Source organism: Chenopodium quinoa, unplaced genomic scaffold (assembly GCF_001683475.1).
Source record: "Chenopodium quinoa cultivar QQ74 unplaced genomic scaffold, ASM168347v1, whole genome shotgun sequence".
NCBI classification, from domain to species: Eukaryota; Viridiplantae; Streptophyta; class Magnoliopsida; order Caryophyllales; family Amaranthaceae; genus Chenopodium; species Chenopodium quinoa.
In genome coordinates, this window is record NW_018743669.1 from 957,344 (window position 1) to 976,267 (window position 18,924).

Sequence of the window (18,924 nt, forward strand, 5' to 3'; positions counted from 1 at the left end):
TATAACTTGCACCGATTTCATTAACTCAAGCCTACCACGAACATTTATGACAACATATAATGATTATATATGATTCCAAACTGCATTATATAACCCCCAAGATGTAATCCATAAATTTACAAGGCTTTTCGACAATGAGCCCCGAAACCTCCAAAATTTTATCAAAAAACGTGGATATTAGCCTTCAATTTTGGAATTTTTTGACTTTTTATCGCCTGAAATAAAAATTGTTGAAATGTTTACCATGGTCCCTAATATCCTCCAGGAGTCCAATTGGCTGGGTGGAACCATCCAATTTGCCTTTAAACGACCAATTTATCAGTTTACAACTTACAACCGATTTCATCAACTCAAGCCTACCATGAACATTTATGACAACAAATAATGATCATATATGGTTCCAAACGGAATTATATGACCCCGAGATCAATTCCCTAAAATCTCAAGGCTTTTCGACACTATGCCCTGAAACCTCCAAAATTTCTCAAAAACCGTGGATATAAGCCTTCAATTTTGGAATTTTTTGACTTTTTTTCGCCCGGAAATAAAAATTGCCAAAATTTTTACCATGGCCTCTAATACACTCCGGGAGTCCGATTGGGTGGGTGTATCCATCCAATTTTCCTTTAATCGACCAATTTACCGGTTTACAACCTGCACCGTTTTCATTAAATCAAGCCTACCACGAACATTTATGACAATATATAATGATCATAAATGGTTCTAAACGACATTATATAACCTCAAGATCTATCCCCTAAAATTTCAAGGCTTTTTGACACTGGGTATCGAAACCTCCAAAATTTCTCAAAAAGCGTGGATCTTAGCCTTTAATTTTGGAATTTTTTGATTTTTTATCGCCCAAAAATAAAAATTGACGAAATGTTTACCATGGTCACTAATATCCTCCGGGAGTCTAATTGGGTGAATGAAACCATCCAATTCGCCTTTAAACGACCAATTTACCAGTTTACAACTTGCACCGATTTCATTAACTCAAGCCTACCACGAACAACTATGACAACATATAATGATCATATATGGTTCCAAACGGCATTATATGTTCTCCAGATGTATTCCCTAAAATCTTAAGACTTTGCGACACCGGCCCGAAACCTCTAAAATTTCTCGAAAGCGTGGATATTAGCCTTTAATTTTGGATTTTTTTTTACTTTTTTTGCCCGGAATAAAAATTGCCGAAATATTTATCATGACCCCTAATATTCTCCGGGAGTCCAATTGGGTGGGTGGAACCATTAATTTGCCTTTTAACGACCATTTTACCGGTTTACAACGGCTAAATTAGTGAACTTACAACGAACCCGACTTGAACCGAAATTGACCTAAACTCGTTTTAACCCGTCGAAACCAAAATTTAACTCGACTTGTTACTAACCTGACCTGATTTCAACCCGACCTGTTCTTAACCCGACCCGAAATTAACCCAACCTGTTACAAACATGACCCGAAATCAACCCGACTTGTTATTGACCTGACCCAAATTAAGCCCGACTTGTTATTGACCCGTCCCGAATTTTACCAGACTTATTACTTAACCGATCCAAAATTTCAACTCGATCTGTTACTAACTTGACTCAAAATTAACACGACTTATTATTGACCCGACCTAAATTCAACCCAAATTATTAAATCAAGCCTACTACGAACATTTATGACAACATATAATGATCATAAATGGTTCCAAACGACATTATATGACCCTAGATGTTTCCCATAAAATTTCAAGGCTTTTCGACACCGGGTCTCGAAACCTCAAATATTTCTCAAAAAGCGTGGATATTAGCCTTTAATTTTGGAGTTTTTTTTACTTTTTATCACCCGAAAATAAAAATTGCCGAAATTTTTACCATGGTCCCTAATATTCTTCGGGAGTCCAATTGGGTGGGTGAAACCATCCAGTTTGCCTTTAAACGGCCAATTTACCAGTTTACAATTTGCACCGATTTTATTAACTCAGGCCTACCACGAACACTTATGACAACAAATAATTATCACATATGGTTCCAAACGACATTATATGACCTCGAGATGTATTCCCTAGATCTTCAAGAATTTTAGACATCGGGCCACGAACACTCAAAAATTTCTCAAAAAAGTGGATATTAATGTTCAATTTTTAAATTTTTGCGCCCGAAAATAAAAATTGGCAAAATGTTTATCATGGTCTCTAATACCCTCTGGAAGTCCAATTGGATGGTTGGAACCATCCAATTTGTCTTTAAAAGGCCAATTTACCGATTTATAATAGCACCGATTTCATTAACTCAAGCCTACTAGGAGCATTTATGACAACATATAATGATTATATATGATTCCAAACGGTATTATATAACCCCGAAATGTATTCCTTAAATTTTCAAGGCTTTTCGAAATCGGGTCCCGAAACCTCCCAAATTTTATCAAAAAGCGTGGATATTAGCCTTCAATTTTGGAATTTTTTACTTTTTTATCGCCCGAAAATAAAAATTGATGAAATGTTTACCACGGTCCCTAATACCCTCTGGGAGTCCAATTGGCTGGGTGGAACCATCCAATTTGCCTTTAAACTACTAATTTATCAGTTTACAACTTGCACCGATTTCATTAAATCAAGCCTACCACGAACATTTATACCAACATATAATGATCATATTTGGTTCCAAACGACATTATATGACCCCAAGATCTATTCCATAAAATCTCAAGGCTTTTCGACACCGGGTCTCGAAAACTCCAAAATTTCTCAAAAAGCGTGGATATGATAAGCCTTCAATTTTGAAATTTTTTGACTTTTTTTCGCCCGGAAATAAAAATTTCCGAAATTTTTACCATGGTCTCTAATACACTCAGAAAGTCCAATTGGGTGGGTGTATCTATCCAATTTGTCTTTAATCGGCCAATTTACCGGTTTACAACCTGCAACGTTTTCATTAAATCAAGCCTACCACGAACATTTATGACAACATATAATGATCATAAATGGTTCCAAACATCATTATATGACCTCGAGATGTAGCCCCTAAAATTTCAAGGCTTTTCGACACCGGGTCTTGAAAGCTCCAAAATTTCTCAAAAAGCGTACGGCCTTTAATTTTGGAATTTTTTGACTTTTTATCGCCCGAAAATAAAAATTGCCAAAGTGTTTACCATAGTCCCTAATATCCTCCAGGAGTCCAATTGGGTGGGAGAAACCATCCAATTTGCCTTTAAACGACCAATATACCCGTTTACAACTTGCACCGATTTCATTAACTCAAACCTACCACGAACATCTATAACAACATATAATGATCATATTTGGTTCCAAATGACATTATATGACCCCCAAATGTATTCCCTAAAATCTTTAGACTTTTCGACACCGGGCCCTGAAACCTTCAAAATTTCTCGAAAAGCGTGGATATTAGCCTTTAATTTTGGAATTTTTTGACTTTTTTTGCCCAGAATAAAAATTGCCGAAATTTTTATCATGATCCCTAACATTCTCCGAGAGTTCAATTGGGTGGGTGGAACCATTAATTTGCCTTTAAACAACCAATTTACCGGTTTACAACGGCCAATTTAATGAACTTGCACCGAACCCGACTTGAACCGAAATTGACCTAAACTTGTTTTAACCCGTCAAAACCCGAATTTAACCCGACTTGTTACTAACCTGACCTGAAATCAACCCGATCCGTTCCAAACCCGACCCGATTTTAACCCAACCTATTACAAACATGACCCGAAATCAACCCGACTTGTTATTGACCTGACCCAAATTAAGCCTGACTATTGAACCGTCTCGAATTTTACCAGACTTATTGCTTAACCTATCCAAAATTTCAACTCGATCTGTTACTAACTCAACTCAAAATTAACACGACTTATTATTGACCTGACCTAAATTCAACCCAAATTATTCCTAACCTGATTTCAAATCACCTTAAATGCAATTTAGACCACCTTATTATTGTTGATGAAAGCATTTTGTCTAGAGAGACCAATTCATTCTAGGCCAGCAAAAGAAAGGAGCATCATCCTCAAATTTAAGAGTTAAATATAGTATATATTTGTTGTATGGTCAAAGAAGATAATTATCTTCCTAAATTATAGAATATAGTTCCCCAGTATATTGCCATATATATTATAGTCAAAGGAAATAATTAGCTTGATAAAAATGATAATTATCTATTTATAGTTAGTTGAACCCGAATATGACCTGACTTGGAAATGACCCGACCTGATTGTAACCTGCAAATTATTGACTTGAACATAACCCGACTTGAATCCGAAAATGACGCTACTTGGAAATGACCCAACCTGATTATAACCCGCAAATTATTGACTTGAACCGAACCCGACTTGAACTCGAGAATGATCCGACTTGAAAATGACCCGACCTGATTATAATCCGCAAATTATTGACTTGAACCGAACCCGACTCAAACCCAAGAATGACTCAACCTGATTCTAACCCGCAAATTATTGACTTGAACCGAATCCGAGAATTACCCTAACCCGTTTCAACCCGTGAAAACCCGAATTAAATTAAACCCGACCTAATGTTCACCCGACCCGAATATAACCCGACCTGTTTTTAACTCGACCCAAACCCGATAAGAAGTATGAGCCGACGTGACCCGACCAAGCATGACCCAACCCAAACCCGACCCGCTTAGGTTATGGAATTAATCCGAATTGACCCGACCCACTCTTACTCGACCCAAATCCGATCTGTTTACCCGAATTGACAGCTCTAGTATTTCATATGACTAGATACCCTAGCACTTTGCATTTGTTTTAATAATTTATACTTATAAATGGACCCTCCAAATGTGAAGTAACCAATGATATATTCCTCAATAAAAAGTAAACAATGATATATAGCTTAACCGTTTCATATGATCAAGTTCCCCATTTTGCTTGCTTTATTTAGTTAGGTAAATGTTTTTATCTTTCATTATCTTTAAAAATAGTTTCACAAATGTTACACACACAATAATTTTTTCTCTTCACTTTTCCACCCTTATTATAAAATTATATAGCGAGTAAAAAGGAAGTCACTTGGATAAAAATTCTTATCAACTAGATTCATGTTCAAAGTTGAATAATTCATTAGAAAATACAGTTAAAAAAACAAAAAAAACACAGAAGAAGCTAAAAATAGTGTCTTTAAAATAAATACTACCTCCGGTCCAAATTACTCGCAACTTTAGGGTATTATTTGTGAGATGTAAAATATTCCAAAGTTACGAGTAATTTGGACCGGAGGTAGTATAAAATACATCTAAAAATTAGTGGAGTTCAACTAAGGAACAAAATTGTGGTATTCAAGTGGGGAACAAAATAAACCAGTGCCTTACTTTAAGATTTGTGGTAGATAGTAGATTTAGCAAAATTCGTGAAACATGTTTCCCAAGAAATTTATTTTGCAAGTAGTATTTAAGAAAGTACTAGATTCAACTTCATAATAATTGAAGCTGTACCTTTGTTAGTTTTCAAGTAACGATAAATTACTAACTCCCAGAAATCTTTAGCCAGAAAAAAAAGCTGTTTTTATTGAGCTGAAAGCAACTACAGTATCAAGCAACCTCTCCTTCAACCCTCTATACTTTCTCTACAACAGTTTGAATTGCATAATGAAAGTGATGGGATCGCAAACTGCTTATTCTGCCAAGATGTTTGGAGCCGATTCTCGTCGCATCGTAAATGAGCAAAGAACATCCCTATTGTTGCCAAAGACTGTAAAACTTGCAAGGAAATTTGCAGCAAATGACAGTATTAGAATGATGCAACATTGTGTCAATCTTCCTCAACTAAGCTTATCTCCAACTAGGAAACTGTTTCACTGCCACTCATTGTTACAGTCAGAGGTTAGTTCTTCTCTCTAATTCAATATTACTGTTTTCCTTCTTGTACCTTATTCTAGTACACTAGGGATGTGTACTTTTTTTCATTTTATGAAAGAAAAGCACAGCATTTTTGAGAGATGAACTTAATCTAAGTATCTTATAACTTCGGCTTTGTAGGTTGGAGCAGGAGCTGAAACAACAGAGCTCTACAAGTCGGTTTGTGTGAAATTTCCGGTGGAGAAAGAGTGCCAATTTGGTGATCAAATTCTTATAGTAGGCGATGACCCAATTCTGGGGTCATGGAACCCATCAGAGGCCATACCATTCAACTGGTCAGAAGGCCACATCTGGAGTCTGTTTTTGGTAAGAGTCTATAGGAATTGGATATACATATGCAAATTAGCAACCAAAAAATTGTGATAGATTTTCTTCTTCTGCTCCCGTGTTTGTTAGGAATTGCCGGTTGGGAAGCCTATCCAGTAGAAAGTCTTGCATAAGAACAGCATGGGTGAAATCATGTGGCAACCTGGTCCAGACAGGAGTTTCCAGGCATGGGAGACCAAGAATGTTATAACTGTGACTGAAGAATGGGATAATGCAGAAGCACACAATATAAGTGAAGAGCAACAAGCTACCAAAGAAAATGAAGAACTTATACTTGACACATTGGAGGAACCATCTATTCCAGATTCAGACAATATGGCCCCAACAAAAGAAGTGGCAGTGGGAAAAGGTTTTGAAAGACAGGCAAAGGCAGATAAAAATTCAGCTGAACTAGGAGACGGAGGGAATTTGGTTCCCCTCGATGAAGGTCCGGTCCTTGTGCCAGGCTTGACTCAGTTAGTATCATCTTCTAAAGAAGAAAATGCTTAGAAAAACTAAAAGTTAGTTCTCACCGAGAATAATTTAGTGCTGACGCACCTGGAGACAAGAATAAAGCAGATTGCAGATGTACCACTTTGATTAAGAAGTATGAATACTAGTAGCAATAAAATTTCCCTTTGTTATGAGGAAACAAGCCATTAATTGATAACGTTTACAAATTACAATGTCACAGTGTGCAGATTGATCCTAGAATCCTAACTGCAAATATTCTCCAAATTTCAACAACTAACATTTCTCCAAACTAATTTTTAGCATTCCTCTCGTCAAGTGGGTGACAATAGAAACCTTAACAGTGCTAAAAACACTCCTCCAAAAGCATAAAAAGCGCTTTAGACAACAGTGAGAAAATGTCAGAAAATCAATTATGTCAGTATTTTATCATAGCAGACGCCATTAGGTTTAACAGATGCATTTACTATCCCAAAATTGAGGGAGAAACTAATAAAGCAAGTAAGTAACAGTACAATGTATACATCAATGTAACAGAGAAGCAATGCTTTATCCTCGTCATAAGAAAAAGAGGGAAAATCATGCTGGTCCTAGAAAGCTTACACAAGTTAAAATTCCTATTTTCTCTGAGATCTATGGTAATCTTCATCACGTCTGGCTCGGCGCTGATCACCATCATCCCTGTCTCTATGACGTTGAGGGGAAGAATCCCTAGTATAGGATGACCGTTTCTCCCTATCTCTATCCCTATCTCTATCCCTGTCTTTCTCATTACGCGAATCCCTCACAGAAGGTTGTGTATCACTCCTCCTTGACCATTTTTCTCCCCTTCTGTCATAATCATCTCTAGATTTTGATTCAGATTCATACCTCGATCTTTCAAGTGGTCGCTTGTCTCGATCATCCTTGTATTCTGATCGCTTGCCCCCGTCTCTTGTGTCAAAACCATCTTCAACTTTCTTGTCAGCAATTTCCTTTCCTCCAGAACTTCTTCCACCATAAATATCAGGTTTTTTCCGCTCTGGACCATGACTAGGTGGAGCATCCCGTGATCTTTTATTATCATTTGAACGATTGTCATTCACCCACTTTGACTTCTTATCCTCCTCAGGACCCCATCCAGTGTCTGCAGCTCTCTATGGAAATTTGTGCAGTTAAAATAAATAAATTCCAGTTGCCAGTAAAGCTAAGAAGATAAGGTATGCAGTAAATTAATTGGCAGTTGAAACTAGACAAGGACACATGGGGAATGAAGGGAGAAGACCACCTACAGCATAGTCTAAAGTTGATGAAATCGTTCTAGTTGATTAAATCCTCTACAGTATATGGTATGCATCTTTTTTCTACATTCAAAATGATGAACTATGCCCTGAACTTCCAGGTGATGAAAGTCCTCTACTTACTCTTCAGTCTCCTATTCCACTCCTTTAGGCATATCCACTAAATAGCATGTTTGTTTGTGGGGATTATTAGTGGGATAAGGATTTATAATCCTTCATGTCCCATTATCCCTTGTTTGTTTGAGGGGATACAAAACATTCCATATAAAAGGGATGGGGACTGAATTGGGGCTTATCCCTCTATTTCTATAACAAAAGGGGGCAAGTATAAGGTTTGGGGGATAAAAATTAAAAGGTGAAAGACAAATTTGCCCTTAATGAAAGGGAAGAAAGAGAAGAGAGGAGAAAAATTAGTAAGGGTAGTTAAGTAAATTTGCTACTTATTCCAATTAATTCCCAACTCATTCCAAACAATGGATATCATAATTTTATCCTTATCCCACCTAATAATTCCTTATCCTTATCCTACCTTCTTATCCTCATCATCCCTATCCCTGTTTCCAAACGCCCCGTAATAGTACACCACCACTAGAAGGCATCTAGAATTTTCTTTGATGAATCCACTCCCTACTTCAATTTCACCAAGAAATCCATTGGAATTAGCAACCTTTCCAATTTCCCTTCGATGGTGGAAAATAGGTTTGTCAAGCTCAAGGGATATGTTTAAATGGTAAGAAAGGTGTTCACTTTACCAAAATTTAACAATATTCACAAGTCAAAATATTTAAAAAGTCAAAGACCCACCGGTTAACAGAAAGCCCCAAATAAACAATAAGCTACGGAGTAAAAACAGTAGGATTCATCAGTGCAACTGCTGAGATGTTCCAGGAAGTTTTCTTTAAGAAACAGAGGAAATCAGGAAACACATGAAGTCTAAATTGTATGAAATATTATAAACACTAACAGTGTGTTTGGATTGAAGGAAAAGAGGGGAAGAGAAATGAAGGGAGGGAGTATCTTTCATTTGGATAACAAATTATGGATGAAGGGAATTGGAGGGGAGAGAAAAGGAGGGATTAAATTCTAAGAAAATGATCCCTCCAACATTGGAGAGATTTGGAAGGAAAACTCATCCTTCTTCCTCCCCCTTCCTTTCCCTTCCCTCCCCTTCTTTTCCTTCCCTTAGGCTATGTTTGGATAACAAAAAATGGAAGGAAAGGAAGGGAAGGGAAAGGGAGGGAGACAAACTTCCTTGTTTGGGTAATATGTTGGGGGAGGGAAGGGGAGGGGGAGGGAGGGATCCATTTTCCCTCCTCCTTTAATAAAGACCATCCCTTCAAAATTGGAGAGATTTGGAGGGAAAATGGAGCTCATCATTTCCTCCACTTTCCCTTCCTTCCTCTTCCTCCTATTTCCCTCCCTTCCATTTCCCTTCTAATTTGTTATCCAAACATAGCATTAATATTACCCAAACACACTTTAATAGATTAGAGGGGAGGAAAAGAAGGGGAGGGAGGGGAAGACGGATGAGTTTTCCTTCCAAATCTCTACATTGTTGGAGAGATTATTTCTTGCATTTCTATCCCTCCATTTCTTTCCCCTCCAATTCTCTTCCTTCCTCATTTGCTATCCAAATGAGAGATTATCTATCCCTCAATTTCTCTTCCCTTCCTTTCCCTCTATTTCCATCCATCCAAACAAAGTGTAAATGATGAGTTCATTAACGGAATTACAGAAGGATGTCTCCAATGTTGGATAAGGGTTCCTGTTTTATCTACAAAGCCAGCCAGTAAAATCATGCAATATTTCAAAGACAAATACAAACAGCCAGATTGAAGATAAAACTACAAACATACTTGCTCATCGTGAGAAAATTTGCATGAATCTCCATACGTACAATCACCCTTTTGGAAGGCACGACAAACACCCCGTTCTCTCCTAGGGTAGGATGATTTGTCATTTTCCCACTTTGACTTTTTATCTTCTTCGTGACCCCATCCAGTGTCTGCAGCTCTCTACAGAAAAAGGTGCAATTAGATAAAAAAGAGAGATTATGCAACAGATGAATCAATTGCTAATAATTAAAAAGGGACACATAGGATGTTAGGAACCAAAAGACCACCAACAACATAGTCTAATATGATTGAGCTTACTCCTACTCAATCACTTAAAGCATTAATGTTTCTGAAACCATCTATTTGATAGACAACCTATTCTCTAACTTCTAAACAATAACTTGGTGAATTGATATAAACTCTGTCTATACCCTGATCTTCCATTAACACAGCTTTCATTAAGTAAATTTCTTCTCTTAATACTTTAATCTCCCATCCTACCTCTTTAGGCTTTATTCATTAGTCACTCAATGTTAGTAGTAAGTTCACGACCCCCAGAAGGCCTCTAGAATAATCTTTGACGGGTCCTCACCCTCAATTGATTCAATTTTACCAATAGATCCATATGGATTGGTGAACCTTCCAAAATTTAAGCTAATCGTACTAGTGTAAAGCTAACAAGAAGCACAGGTTCACCTGTTAAAAGAAAGCCCCAAATAAACAGCAAGCTATGCAGTAGGACTATCTCCCAAACACACACATGCTAGTGATCCTACGAATGCGCAATATAACAATGAAATCAAATCTTATTGCAGCAGCTCAGCAAGTTGTCAATGAATTTCACAGGCACAAATAACCAGACAGATAAATGATCAATCTGTTTACAGCATAACCAACAGAAATGAACTTATAAAACTTGGTAAACAATCATACTTGCTCGTCGTGAGAGAACTTGCACGCATCACCATATTTACACTCGCCTTTCTGGAAAGCACGACAAACTCCTCGTTCTTCCCTCTTCTGCCTCTCCGTCTCCTCATCCTCCTCTTCTTTTTTCTTATACTTAGCAACATGATCAACCCTAATAGTTCTGCCACCAATTTGAGCACCATTCAAATTATCTGCAGACCAAAACAACAAAATTAAACACTTGAACTCATTCAAACCTTACATTCAGCTCACTCGAATTCGAAACACGATAATAACAATAGAGAAAATCTCACCTACAGCTAGAGTTGTACTTCTTTGATCCTCATATGCAACAAATGCAAAACCTTTCGATTTTCCAGTGGCTTTATCTCGTACAAGATTAACATCTACAATTTCTCCATATCTTCACAAAATCCAATCGGAAAAAAAAAAAAAATCAAAATTAATAAAATAAAAAAATAGCAATACAAATCGATTAATCAAACAAAAATGTAAAATTAATTAAAAATTCAAATAAAAAATGAAATAAAAATCGTACTGAGCAAAAACGGCGAGAAGATCGCCTTCGGTGAGATCGTAAGGAATGCCGCCGACGAAAACGTAAGCAGAATCTTTGTACTTGGCGTGCCATGAAGCTTCATCTGAAATCCCTAAATCAGCTTCTTTAGCATTTATACTTTGAATTCTCTTCACTAATGTTAATGGATTCATCTTGCAATTGATTCTCAGAGCTGAAAATTGCAAGAGAAGTGAAGAGTAATCGGAGTTGAGAAATTCTAGGGTTTTTCAATTTGGGTGAATTTTAAAACCTCAAATCCCGCGATGAAATGTTAATATTTCGTCTCTTTATAAGTTTATATTCCGTACTCCGTAACACCATATGACGATGTGTACTGTAAATCTATAACGCTAGGAGTATCAAATTTGATGTCAAGTCGAGTGGAGTTGAATTTCACCCAATAATGTATCATCATATACGCGACAGTCCTTGATCAATTTTTTAGTTAGAGTTTAAAATTATTTTTTTAATAGAGACCATAATAAGAAAGTTCGATTTGTTTAAATAAAGCTCATACTCTTAGACCTTAGCTTGTACTGCTAATAAGAGGTTGGCCTTTGAGGAATGAGGAGATGGAAGGGATGGTTAGTCCCTCCATCTCCCTCTTAAGTGATGGGAGTTCGATTCCTCATAACCCTTATTCCTGTGATAGGGTAAAGGACCATCCTTGTAATTTACCGTAAGTAGACCAAGTCAATGATAGGTGTAAGTTCACTTCACAATTGAGCTCAATTCAAGCTTACAATTGTTCAATCAGTATCAGTGTATCACCAATCCAAAGGACAACAATCTAATGGCATGTTACAAAGTGATATTATAAAATTTGACTAGAATTAATATTGTTTACTACGGAGTAAAATTTATTTAGAAATATAAGAAGGGTATCATTTACAAAATTTACACACTTACACACTAATAACAAGCTTTTTAGACACTAAACACAATTTCAACTTGTAGACATGCAATATACATCTGCAGCAGGAAAGACCGGGAAAACATAAGAATCAAGTGGCAATCATTGATGAAAGATAGGAGCTGATAAGCTTCTGATAAACAAGTTCAAGACTAGTTGCGCATCTGTATATAGTCATTATAACGCTGTGGACGTTCATCTTCATCTTGGTTATGGTAGGCATAGCCTCCATGGCTAGATATGTCAAGACCAGCAACTTCTTCATGAATAGATATCCTTAACAGTCTCAGTTTATGCAAGATGTAAAACAGTGGGCCCATAGTCACACTAACCCAGCCAGCAATCACTATAAGCTCGGTTACTTGAGCCCCGAACAAGCCCCAACCCCCACCCAGCAGGAGGCCAGAAGAACGAGAGATGCCACCAACGCCGGAGTCATGAACCTGGATTAAGAATTCTTCCTTGGCAAACAAGCCTGTAAAGATCAAACCCCAGGCTCCACACCCGCCATGCAATTGAGCTGCTTCTAATGGGTCATCAAAATGCAGTTTCAGTGCCAACATGTTGAGTCCAATTAAGACCCAAGCTGCCACAAACCCACATATAACAGCAGCCCATGGTTCAACCACTGAGCAACCGGATGTTATGGCAACAAACCCACCAAGGACACCATTGCAAACATCTAGTGCATCCCAATGACCTATCAACAGACGTCTTCCAAACAGGGTAACTATTCCAGACATTGAACCTGCCAATGTGGTGGTAACAGCAGTCCGTCCTATGGCAGTCCAATTACCTTGGTCGGTGGTGGTTGGGTATGCTACTAGGATCTCACCAAAAGAGCCTGGGTTGAACCCAAACCAACCAAACCACAGCAAAAACGTACCTAGAACCACTAGAGTTGCATTGTGACCTTTTATGGAAACAGGCTTCCCAAATGCATCAAACCGACCAACCCGCGGTCCTTCAATAATGGAGCCCCAAAGTCCAGCAATACCACCAACCAAGTGAACCACACCACTTCCAGCAAAGTCTATAGCCCCTGAACCAAGAAACAGATTAGCAGAACTAGGGCTAAGCCAACCACTGGAAGACCAAACCCAATGAGCTGCAATAGGGTACACAAATCCAGAAAGAAAGAAAGAGAAAATGAGATAAGCACCAAACTGTGTTCTCTCAGCTATTGAGCCACTGGTGATCCCAGCAACTGCAATGGCAAATGACCATTGGTAGAGGAAGAAACTATAGTCATATTCACCATCAGGCACACCTTCGAGAGCAAAGAAATGTGTACCGATGAAAGGGTTGGATCCAGGGCCAGTTCCAAAGGCGAAAGCAAAACCAAAGAGGTAGTACGAGAGGCTGCCTACAACAGCATCAACAACATTGGTGAGCATTATGTTCAAGGCGTTCTTAGCACGGACTGAACCTGCACATAGCATAGCAAATCCAAGCTGCATTACAAAAACAAGGTAGGCTGAGAAGAGGAGATATATGGCGTTTATTGAGCTTGTAACACTCTGTTCCCATGAAACTGCCATCACGGATTTGAGAGACTGCACAAAGATAGAAGTGATTGGTGATTGGAGAATTTCAAGTATGGAACTATAAAAGGAATTTGGCACTAGAAGAGACAGAAATGATGAGGTTACAGATGGATTACATTTTTGGGGTTATGGTGATCAACAAGTTGAATGGTGGCTGTAGGAATTATGTAAGATTGATAGGAGAGTGTGAGAATGACAGTTAAATATCAGCAACTTGACCACTAGCTTTGGGGTGAGTTGTTAAAAGGAAGTAAATCCAAAGCTAAAAATTGGGGCCACTTCCAAAATCATTGGAGCCCCAAACATGAATTTTTCTTATCCTTTGTAAAGCTGGTGTACAATTACTACTATAAGACCAATTTGGGTATGAAACTACACCCTCCAGGAAAATCAGATAAAATTAACCCTCATAATTTCTCTTACATCATCAAACCATTCATACATCAGAACTCGAAAGCACCAAACTCAGCGCTACCTAATTTCTTTATACAACTAATGCTTGCATATTTCACATCTACAAGGTATGATAGACAAATACACAAGACAGACTTTAAATCGCAAATAAAAGTAATAACCTGCATATCTTGGGGCAGTTTTAGTGACTTGCAGAAAGAAAAAAAAAAGGTCCTTATGGGGGAATATAGAGATTATAGACAAGAAACAAAAGCGAAACTCTATAATCAACCCCCTCAGATTACTGCATCAGCTATTGAGCTATAAGTGGCCAACACTTATAATATCATTTTCATATTTACACAAATAAAGTAAAACTGAACCACATGACACTAAGGGACCAAGTGGGCCCAATAAATTTGATAAGATACCAGCAAAACAAATTTTCATGATCTTCAGTACCTTATAAACTGCATATGGAGCCAACAGGAAATCAAACAAAAGAAGATGCTTTGGAATATGTTAATTACAGAACATCAAATACATTTTCATGATCTTCAACAGGACATTATAGTTGGAGAACGATATATGAAAATTACAGATGATGGAATAAGGTCTATAAGGAACTTACCTTAGTAGCTTGAAATCTCAATCTAATATATATAGACAAATCACAACAGATGCTCCATTGCCTCTGAACTCAGAAGCATGCCTCTCCCAGAGACAAGAAGACTGTTTCAATATGATGTAATATTTACATGATAGTAATATTCTTCAATGCTCTTTTCCTACTAAATTCTTAGCAAAAGTTGCATAAAAGTACATTTGATCGTAGTATAAAAATATATTCACAAAGTGTAACTTAGAAGAAACAATGGTTCTATTGATAGCTGCTGAGGCTACCACCAGAAGTCCGACTGGTAAGAGACGGTCTCATTGTGACAATAGTTGATTCATCAGCTCCAGCTTTAATAGCTGCTTTCCCAGCTTCTAAAAATCGATGCACTGCATCCTCTGCATATTGATTGGCTTCATTCACAGTCATATTTTTTCCAATATCCGGGTAAGTGTTAAGAACATGGTCACCATTAAGCTGTGAAGCAAGTTGTATTAATTCCATCTGAAATTCTGAAAGTTTTGCATCTTCTCTGGCTCCAAATGGCCTTAGTGATCTCTTAACCTCCGGCAGTTTCTCTGTTTTAGGGATCCACACATACTTGCAATTTAGAAAGTTATCAATAGATACTCAATAGTCAAAACAAAACATGAGACAGCACCAGCTACAAAATCTTAGGTTTCTGAAAGGCTCATCATCAAATTCTGTTATGAATGAATGGCACAGCTTATCAAGCACCACGTAACACGAGTACAGTACAGAGGCTTGAACTCTTTAGTTATATGAAATTCACAGAAGCCCACAACATAGTTATATGAATTATTGGGACAACTTGAACTCTATAGTTATTAGTATATTTTTTTAACATTTATGTCTTGATTAGGAGGAAAGTAAAAGGATTCTAACTAACCTGGACAATCTTCACGTGGAGTGTCACGCAGATAAAAGTACTTTTCAAAGCTTCCAGCCCAGGCATCTCGTTTAGTAAGAAAATCCGATTTTAAGTTGAAAAGTCTCTTCACAGTAGCGGAAATGGAGGAATGTTCGAATTCAGATGTTGGAGTAGGTCCATCAGGCTTTCGGATCACTGCAGCAACCCATAATGAACAAATTATTCCTCCATTTTTGGACACTATGGAGAATAAGATAAAATAAAATTCACTAATTCAAGACAGTTTCACGCTTCACTATATAAAAAAGCTGCAGTAGTTCATGTCTATTATTAGGGGCAGCCCTAATGTATCATAACATATGCCAAATTTATACAGAACCTAATTTGAATTCAAACATTATTACAAAACTCAAGCTAAGATAGTAATGTAATCCTTACATATATAAGCAACCAAAAGTCCAAAGTAGCTATTATGTGAAGAAAAAAGACATATTGCAAATGCTTCTCAAATAGAAAAATGCAACCATCCAAAAATAAGCAACAAGTAACTATCATTTCAAGAATTACTATGCACAATTTAACTTTATTTTTATTTTTCTGTTCCCGTCTAATCCAAATCCCTTCAATTTTTTAGGGCACCCCTCTTGCAAAATACAATACACAATCATAATAAAAATTACCATTAAATACCAAATACCAATTACCAAAGCTGCTGGGTATTATCAACACTAAATTGTCATAATGTCATGACTTTAGCAAGAAGCCAAAACTTTGTCACAAGCTAACTTTCAAACTACATTGTGGGGGTCCAAGTCAAATACTAGTTGGCAACATAAAAGACAAGACATTTGAGTGAATAAAGAGTCTATATTGAAATTAAACTCTTTTGGATAAAAAGGCAAGCACGGACGCAAACAGACTAAGACTAAGAGCTAGGTAGAATTTTGTTCAGCACCAAAAAAAAAAAAAAAAAAGCCAGAATCTACTGCACTACACACTCCACTAATCCAGCAAAGCTTCCATTATAAAAAGCCTTACATTACATAGGAATGGCCTGAAACAACTACACTCTGTACTATATAGCCTGAACCATAGGGAAGGAGTTGCTATCTAAACACACAACAGTCAGTACTTGACAGTTGACACCCAATCTACTCTACTAGTGCAAGACTTGGATCAGGTCTTAATGAAACACATTAACTACAAATGCTGCCATCGTTAATCAACAATTCGCAGATTATGTTGAACTTAATTTAGAAAGATATACACTCTAATAAAAAACAAACAACTCCTATCCCCACAAAGTTTGTCCGAATTCGTTCGTTACCAAGTGCAACTTCAACCCTATTATCTACACCAACTCTAAAATAAACAGTTATCTTCACTCCAGCATGCTAATATAGTAATATATCAGTTGGTTACACTGTCACAATTTTGCTCATAAATTCACTAGTTAACACGTACAAAAAAACATATTAAGTGATGAAATCAAAAGGTGAAGAGTGTCGGCAAAATCATAAACACCTACTCCGCGGTACAAATGATAAAGGATTGAGATCATACATCTGTCATATGCTTACACTTAAGTTGTACTATAACATGATAGAATGTTAAAGTCCATTCTTAACATGTACCTCAATCTATCAAACTTCACATTGAAGTATAACTGGAGAATCTAGTGGCCAACAAATTTACTAACATAATCACAGTAAAAATAAGAATAAACCTCAATAAGTCACATAACAACATAAAAATACAAAAACTAGTCAGATAACAAAACCCACCAAAAAAGCAAAACAGAACAAGAATACTCACCAGTACCCTTATCAATCCAAGGGGAAATCAACATGGTCGGAACCCGAACTCCCAACCGTTCGAACCGAAAATAATACGGTTCGGGCCCAACGATCCCATCAGGACTAGGAACCCCAGAAACAGGAGTAGGAACATGATCATAAAACCCACCATGTTCATCATATGTTATCAACAAAGCCATTTCTTTCCACTGAGGGCTAGCCCTCAGTGTCTCATACACCTCCTTCACAAACTTCTGTCCTTCCGCCACGTCATGCGACGGATGATCATCATTAGCAGGAAATATGTTCTTATCAAAATACCTTTGCTCAATTACCACATAATTAGGCAACCTGCCAAATTTAGCATGCAATTTAAACTTTAAATTATAACTATGAAACTTAGTTATATGCTTAATCTTCCTCAAACTCTTGAAAAACATAGTAGCAGGGATATTTTGGTAATAAATCCCAAAACTAAGCCCATTTTCATCAAGTGAATCAAAGATTGTTTTTTGTGGAAACCCATGAATTAAATCTTTCCTTACATTACTTGACGCACCATGTGAAGTAGCTGAGTGAACATAAAACCGATTCGGCTGAGTTGACGCAGGAACCGATGCGAACCACCGGTCCAACACGGCGAACTCGTTGGCTAACTCAGTGTAAACCGGAACTAACTCAGGTTTAAACCCACTCATAACGTTTTTTGGCATGTGGGTTGACATGGAATTAGCTTGTTGAGCAAACCCATTCATGGGTGCCGGGTCAATTACTCGGGTCGACCCGAATATCTGTTCGGTTATAGCTTGGATTGAGTGACCCGGGTCCGAGTCAACAAAAACCGCATCATCTGAGACGTGAATTTGGGGTGAATCGGGTTCGGAGGAGTTTAACCGGTTGAACTCGTTTCCGGTTAACCCATCAATTTCGGGTCGGGTTGATTTGAGCCACCCAAGAATATGGTCAAATGAACGGTTTTCCATGACTAAAATGACGATGGTTTTGATGGGTGATTGAATTTCTGGTTTTGGTTTGGGAAAAGGGAAGGAAGAAGATTGAGGAGTGAGAAGAAGAAAGAGGAGAGAGAAAATGGGGAGGAGAGAGAAAGTTGGAGGAGCCATATTTTCCGGTGACCGGAGTTCGGTGAACGGCGGAATACGGTGATTTTTAGTGGAATAATGTTGAGAATAGTGGAATGAACATTTTTTGGATGCTCTTTTTGGGAGAAAGATAAAGTAATTGGATACCTTTGACTAGCACTTGTATTATTTTGCAGATAATTTAACCAAAAAGTTTAATACAAACACGCCATTGTTTTTTGTTGGTATGACTTTTATATATGTAAATGTTGAGTGATATTGACATTTTGAAGGCTGAATTTGAATGAGTGATGGATGTGTAACAAACGTTTTGTTTTTCTCTATCATTCAAAAGGGTGATTGTTCTTGGTCGTTATTAATAAGTTAATCGAGTTACGAATATTCTTATAAAAAAC

The 18,924-nt window shown here is 37.4% G+C and overlaps 4 protein-coding genes across 5 annotated transcripts; 1 reads left to right on the plus strand and 3 right to left on the minus strand.

Moving 5' to 3' along the window:
• The first annotated feature begins 5,330 nt into the window (after positions 1 to 5,330).
• Positions 5,331 to 6,870, plus strand: LOC110683445. Of its 2 annotated transcripts, XM_021859820.1 has the most exons (3): positions 5,331 to 5,855; positions 6,012 to 6,197; positions 6,288 to 6,870. In XM_021859820.1, the coding sequence occupies exons 1-3, from the start codon at positions 5,622 to 5,624 to the stop codon at positions 6,315 to 6,317; spliced, it is 450 nt and encodes a 149-aa protein (XP_021715512.1). In that variant the 5' UTR covers positions 5,331 to 5,621; the 3' UTR covers positions 6,318 to 6,870. The 2 variants fall into 2 exon arrangements, with proteins under 2 accessions (XP_021715512.1, XP_021715511.1); XM_021859819.1 differs by having other exon boundaries at positions 6,012 to 6,870.
• Positions 6,871 to 7,112: 242 nt separating this feature from the next.
• On the minus strand, positions 7,113 to 11,630 carry LOC110683444 (zinc finger CCCH domain-containing protein 42-like). Its single transcript, XM_021859818.1, has 5 exons — positions 11,252 to 11,630; positions 11,007 to 11,116; positions 10,717 to 10,904; positions 9,805 to 9,963; positions 7,113 to 7,804 (listed from the first exon to the last, which is right to left on the minus strand). Exons 1-5 carry the CDS (start codon positions 11,422 to 11,424, stop codon positions 7,286 to 7,288), a joined length of 1,149 nt encoding a protein of 382 aa, XP_021715510.1. The 5' UTR covers positions 11,425 to 11,630; the 3' UTR covers positions 7,113 to 7,285.
• Positions 11,631 to 12,105: 475 nt separating this feature from the next.
• LOC110683449 (ammonium transporter 1 member 3-like) lies at positions 12,106 to 14,504 on the minus strand. The gene has a single exon (XM_021859824.1). It carries the CDS (start codon positions 13,724 to 13,726, stop codon positions 12,338 to 12,340), a length of 1,389 nt encoding a protein of 462 aa, XP_021715516.1. The 5' UTR covers positions 13,727 to 14,504; the 3' UTR covers positions 12,106 to 12,337.
• Positions 14,505 to 14,643: 139 nt separating this feature from the next.
• On the minus strand, positions 14,644 to 18,817 carry LOC110683448 (non-specific phospholipase C1-like). Its single transcript, XM_021859823.1, has 3 exons — positions 17,449 to 18,817; positions 15,652 to 15,828; positions 14,644 to 15,319 (listed from the first exon to the last, which is right to left on the minus strand). The coding sequence occupies exons 1-3, from the start codon at positions 18,548 to 18,550 to the stop codon at positions 15,006 to 15,008; spliced, it is 1,593 nt and encodes a 530-aa protein (XP_021715515.1). The 5' UTR covers positions 18,551 to 18,817; the 3' UTR covers positions 14,644 to 15,005.
• Positions 18,818 to 18,924: the final 107 nt, after the last annotated feature.

Excerpts from the sequence above, each read along its gene's own strand:
- LOC110683445 (XM_021859819.1), top strand. The coding sequence starts at position 5,622 with ATGAAAGTGATGGGATCGCAAACTGCTTATTCTGCCAAGATGTTTGGA. Across the intron at positions 5,856-6,011 it reads ACTCATTGTTACAGTCAGAG|GTTGGAGCAGGAGCTGAAAC; the intron begins GTTAGTTCTTCT and ends TCGGCTTTGTAG.
- LOC110683444 (XM_021859818.1), bottom strand. The coding sequence starts at position 11,424 with ATGAATCCATTAACATTAGTGAAGAGAATTCAAAGTATAAATGCTAAA. Across the intron at positions 11,117-11,251 it reads CTTCTCGCCGTTTTTGCTCA|ATATGGAGAAATTGTAGATG; the intron begins GTACGATTTTTA and ends GATTTTGTGAAG. Across the intron at positions 9,964-10,716 it reads AGTTCTCTCACGACGAGCAA|AGAGCTGCAGACACTGGATG; the intron begins GTATGATTGTTT and ends CTTTTTCTGTAG.
- LOC110683449 (XM_021859824.1), bottom strand. The coding sequence starts at position 13,726 with ATGGCAGTTTCATGGGAACAGAGTGTTACAAGCTCAATAAACGCCATA.
- LOC110683448 (XM_021859823.1), bottom strand. The coding sequence starts at position 18,550 with ATGGCTCCTCCAACTTTCTCTCTCCTCCCCATTTTCTCTCTCCTCTTT. Across the intron at positions 15,829-17,448 it reads TTGGATTGATAAGGGTACTG|TGATCCGAAAGCCTGATGGA; the intron begins GTGAGTATTCTT and ends GGGTTGCTGCAG. Across the intron at positions 15,320-15,651 it reads TCCACGTGAAGATTGTCCAG|AGAAACTGCCGGAGGTTAAG; the intron begins GTTAGTTAGAAT and ends TCCCTAAAACAG.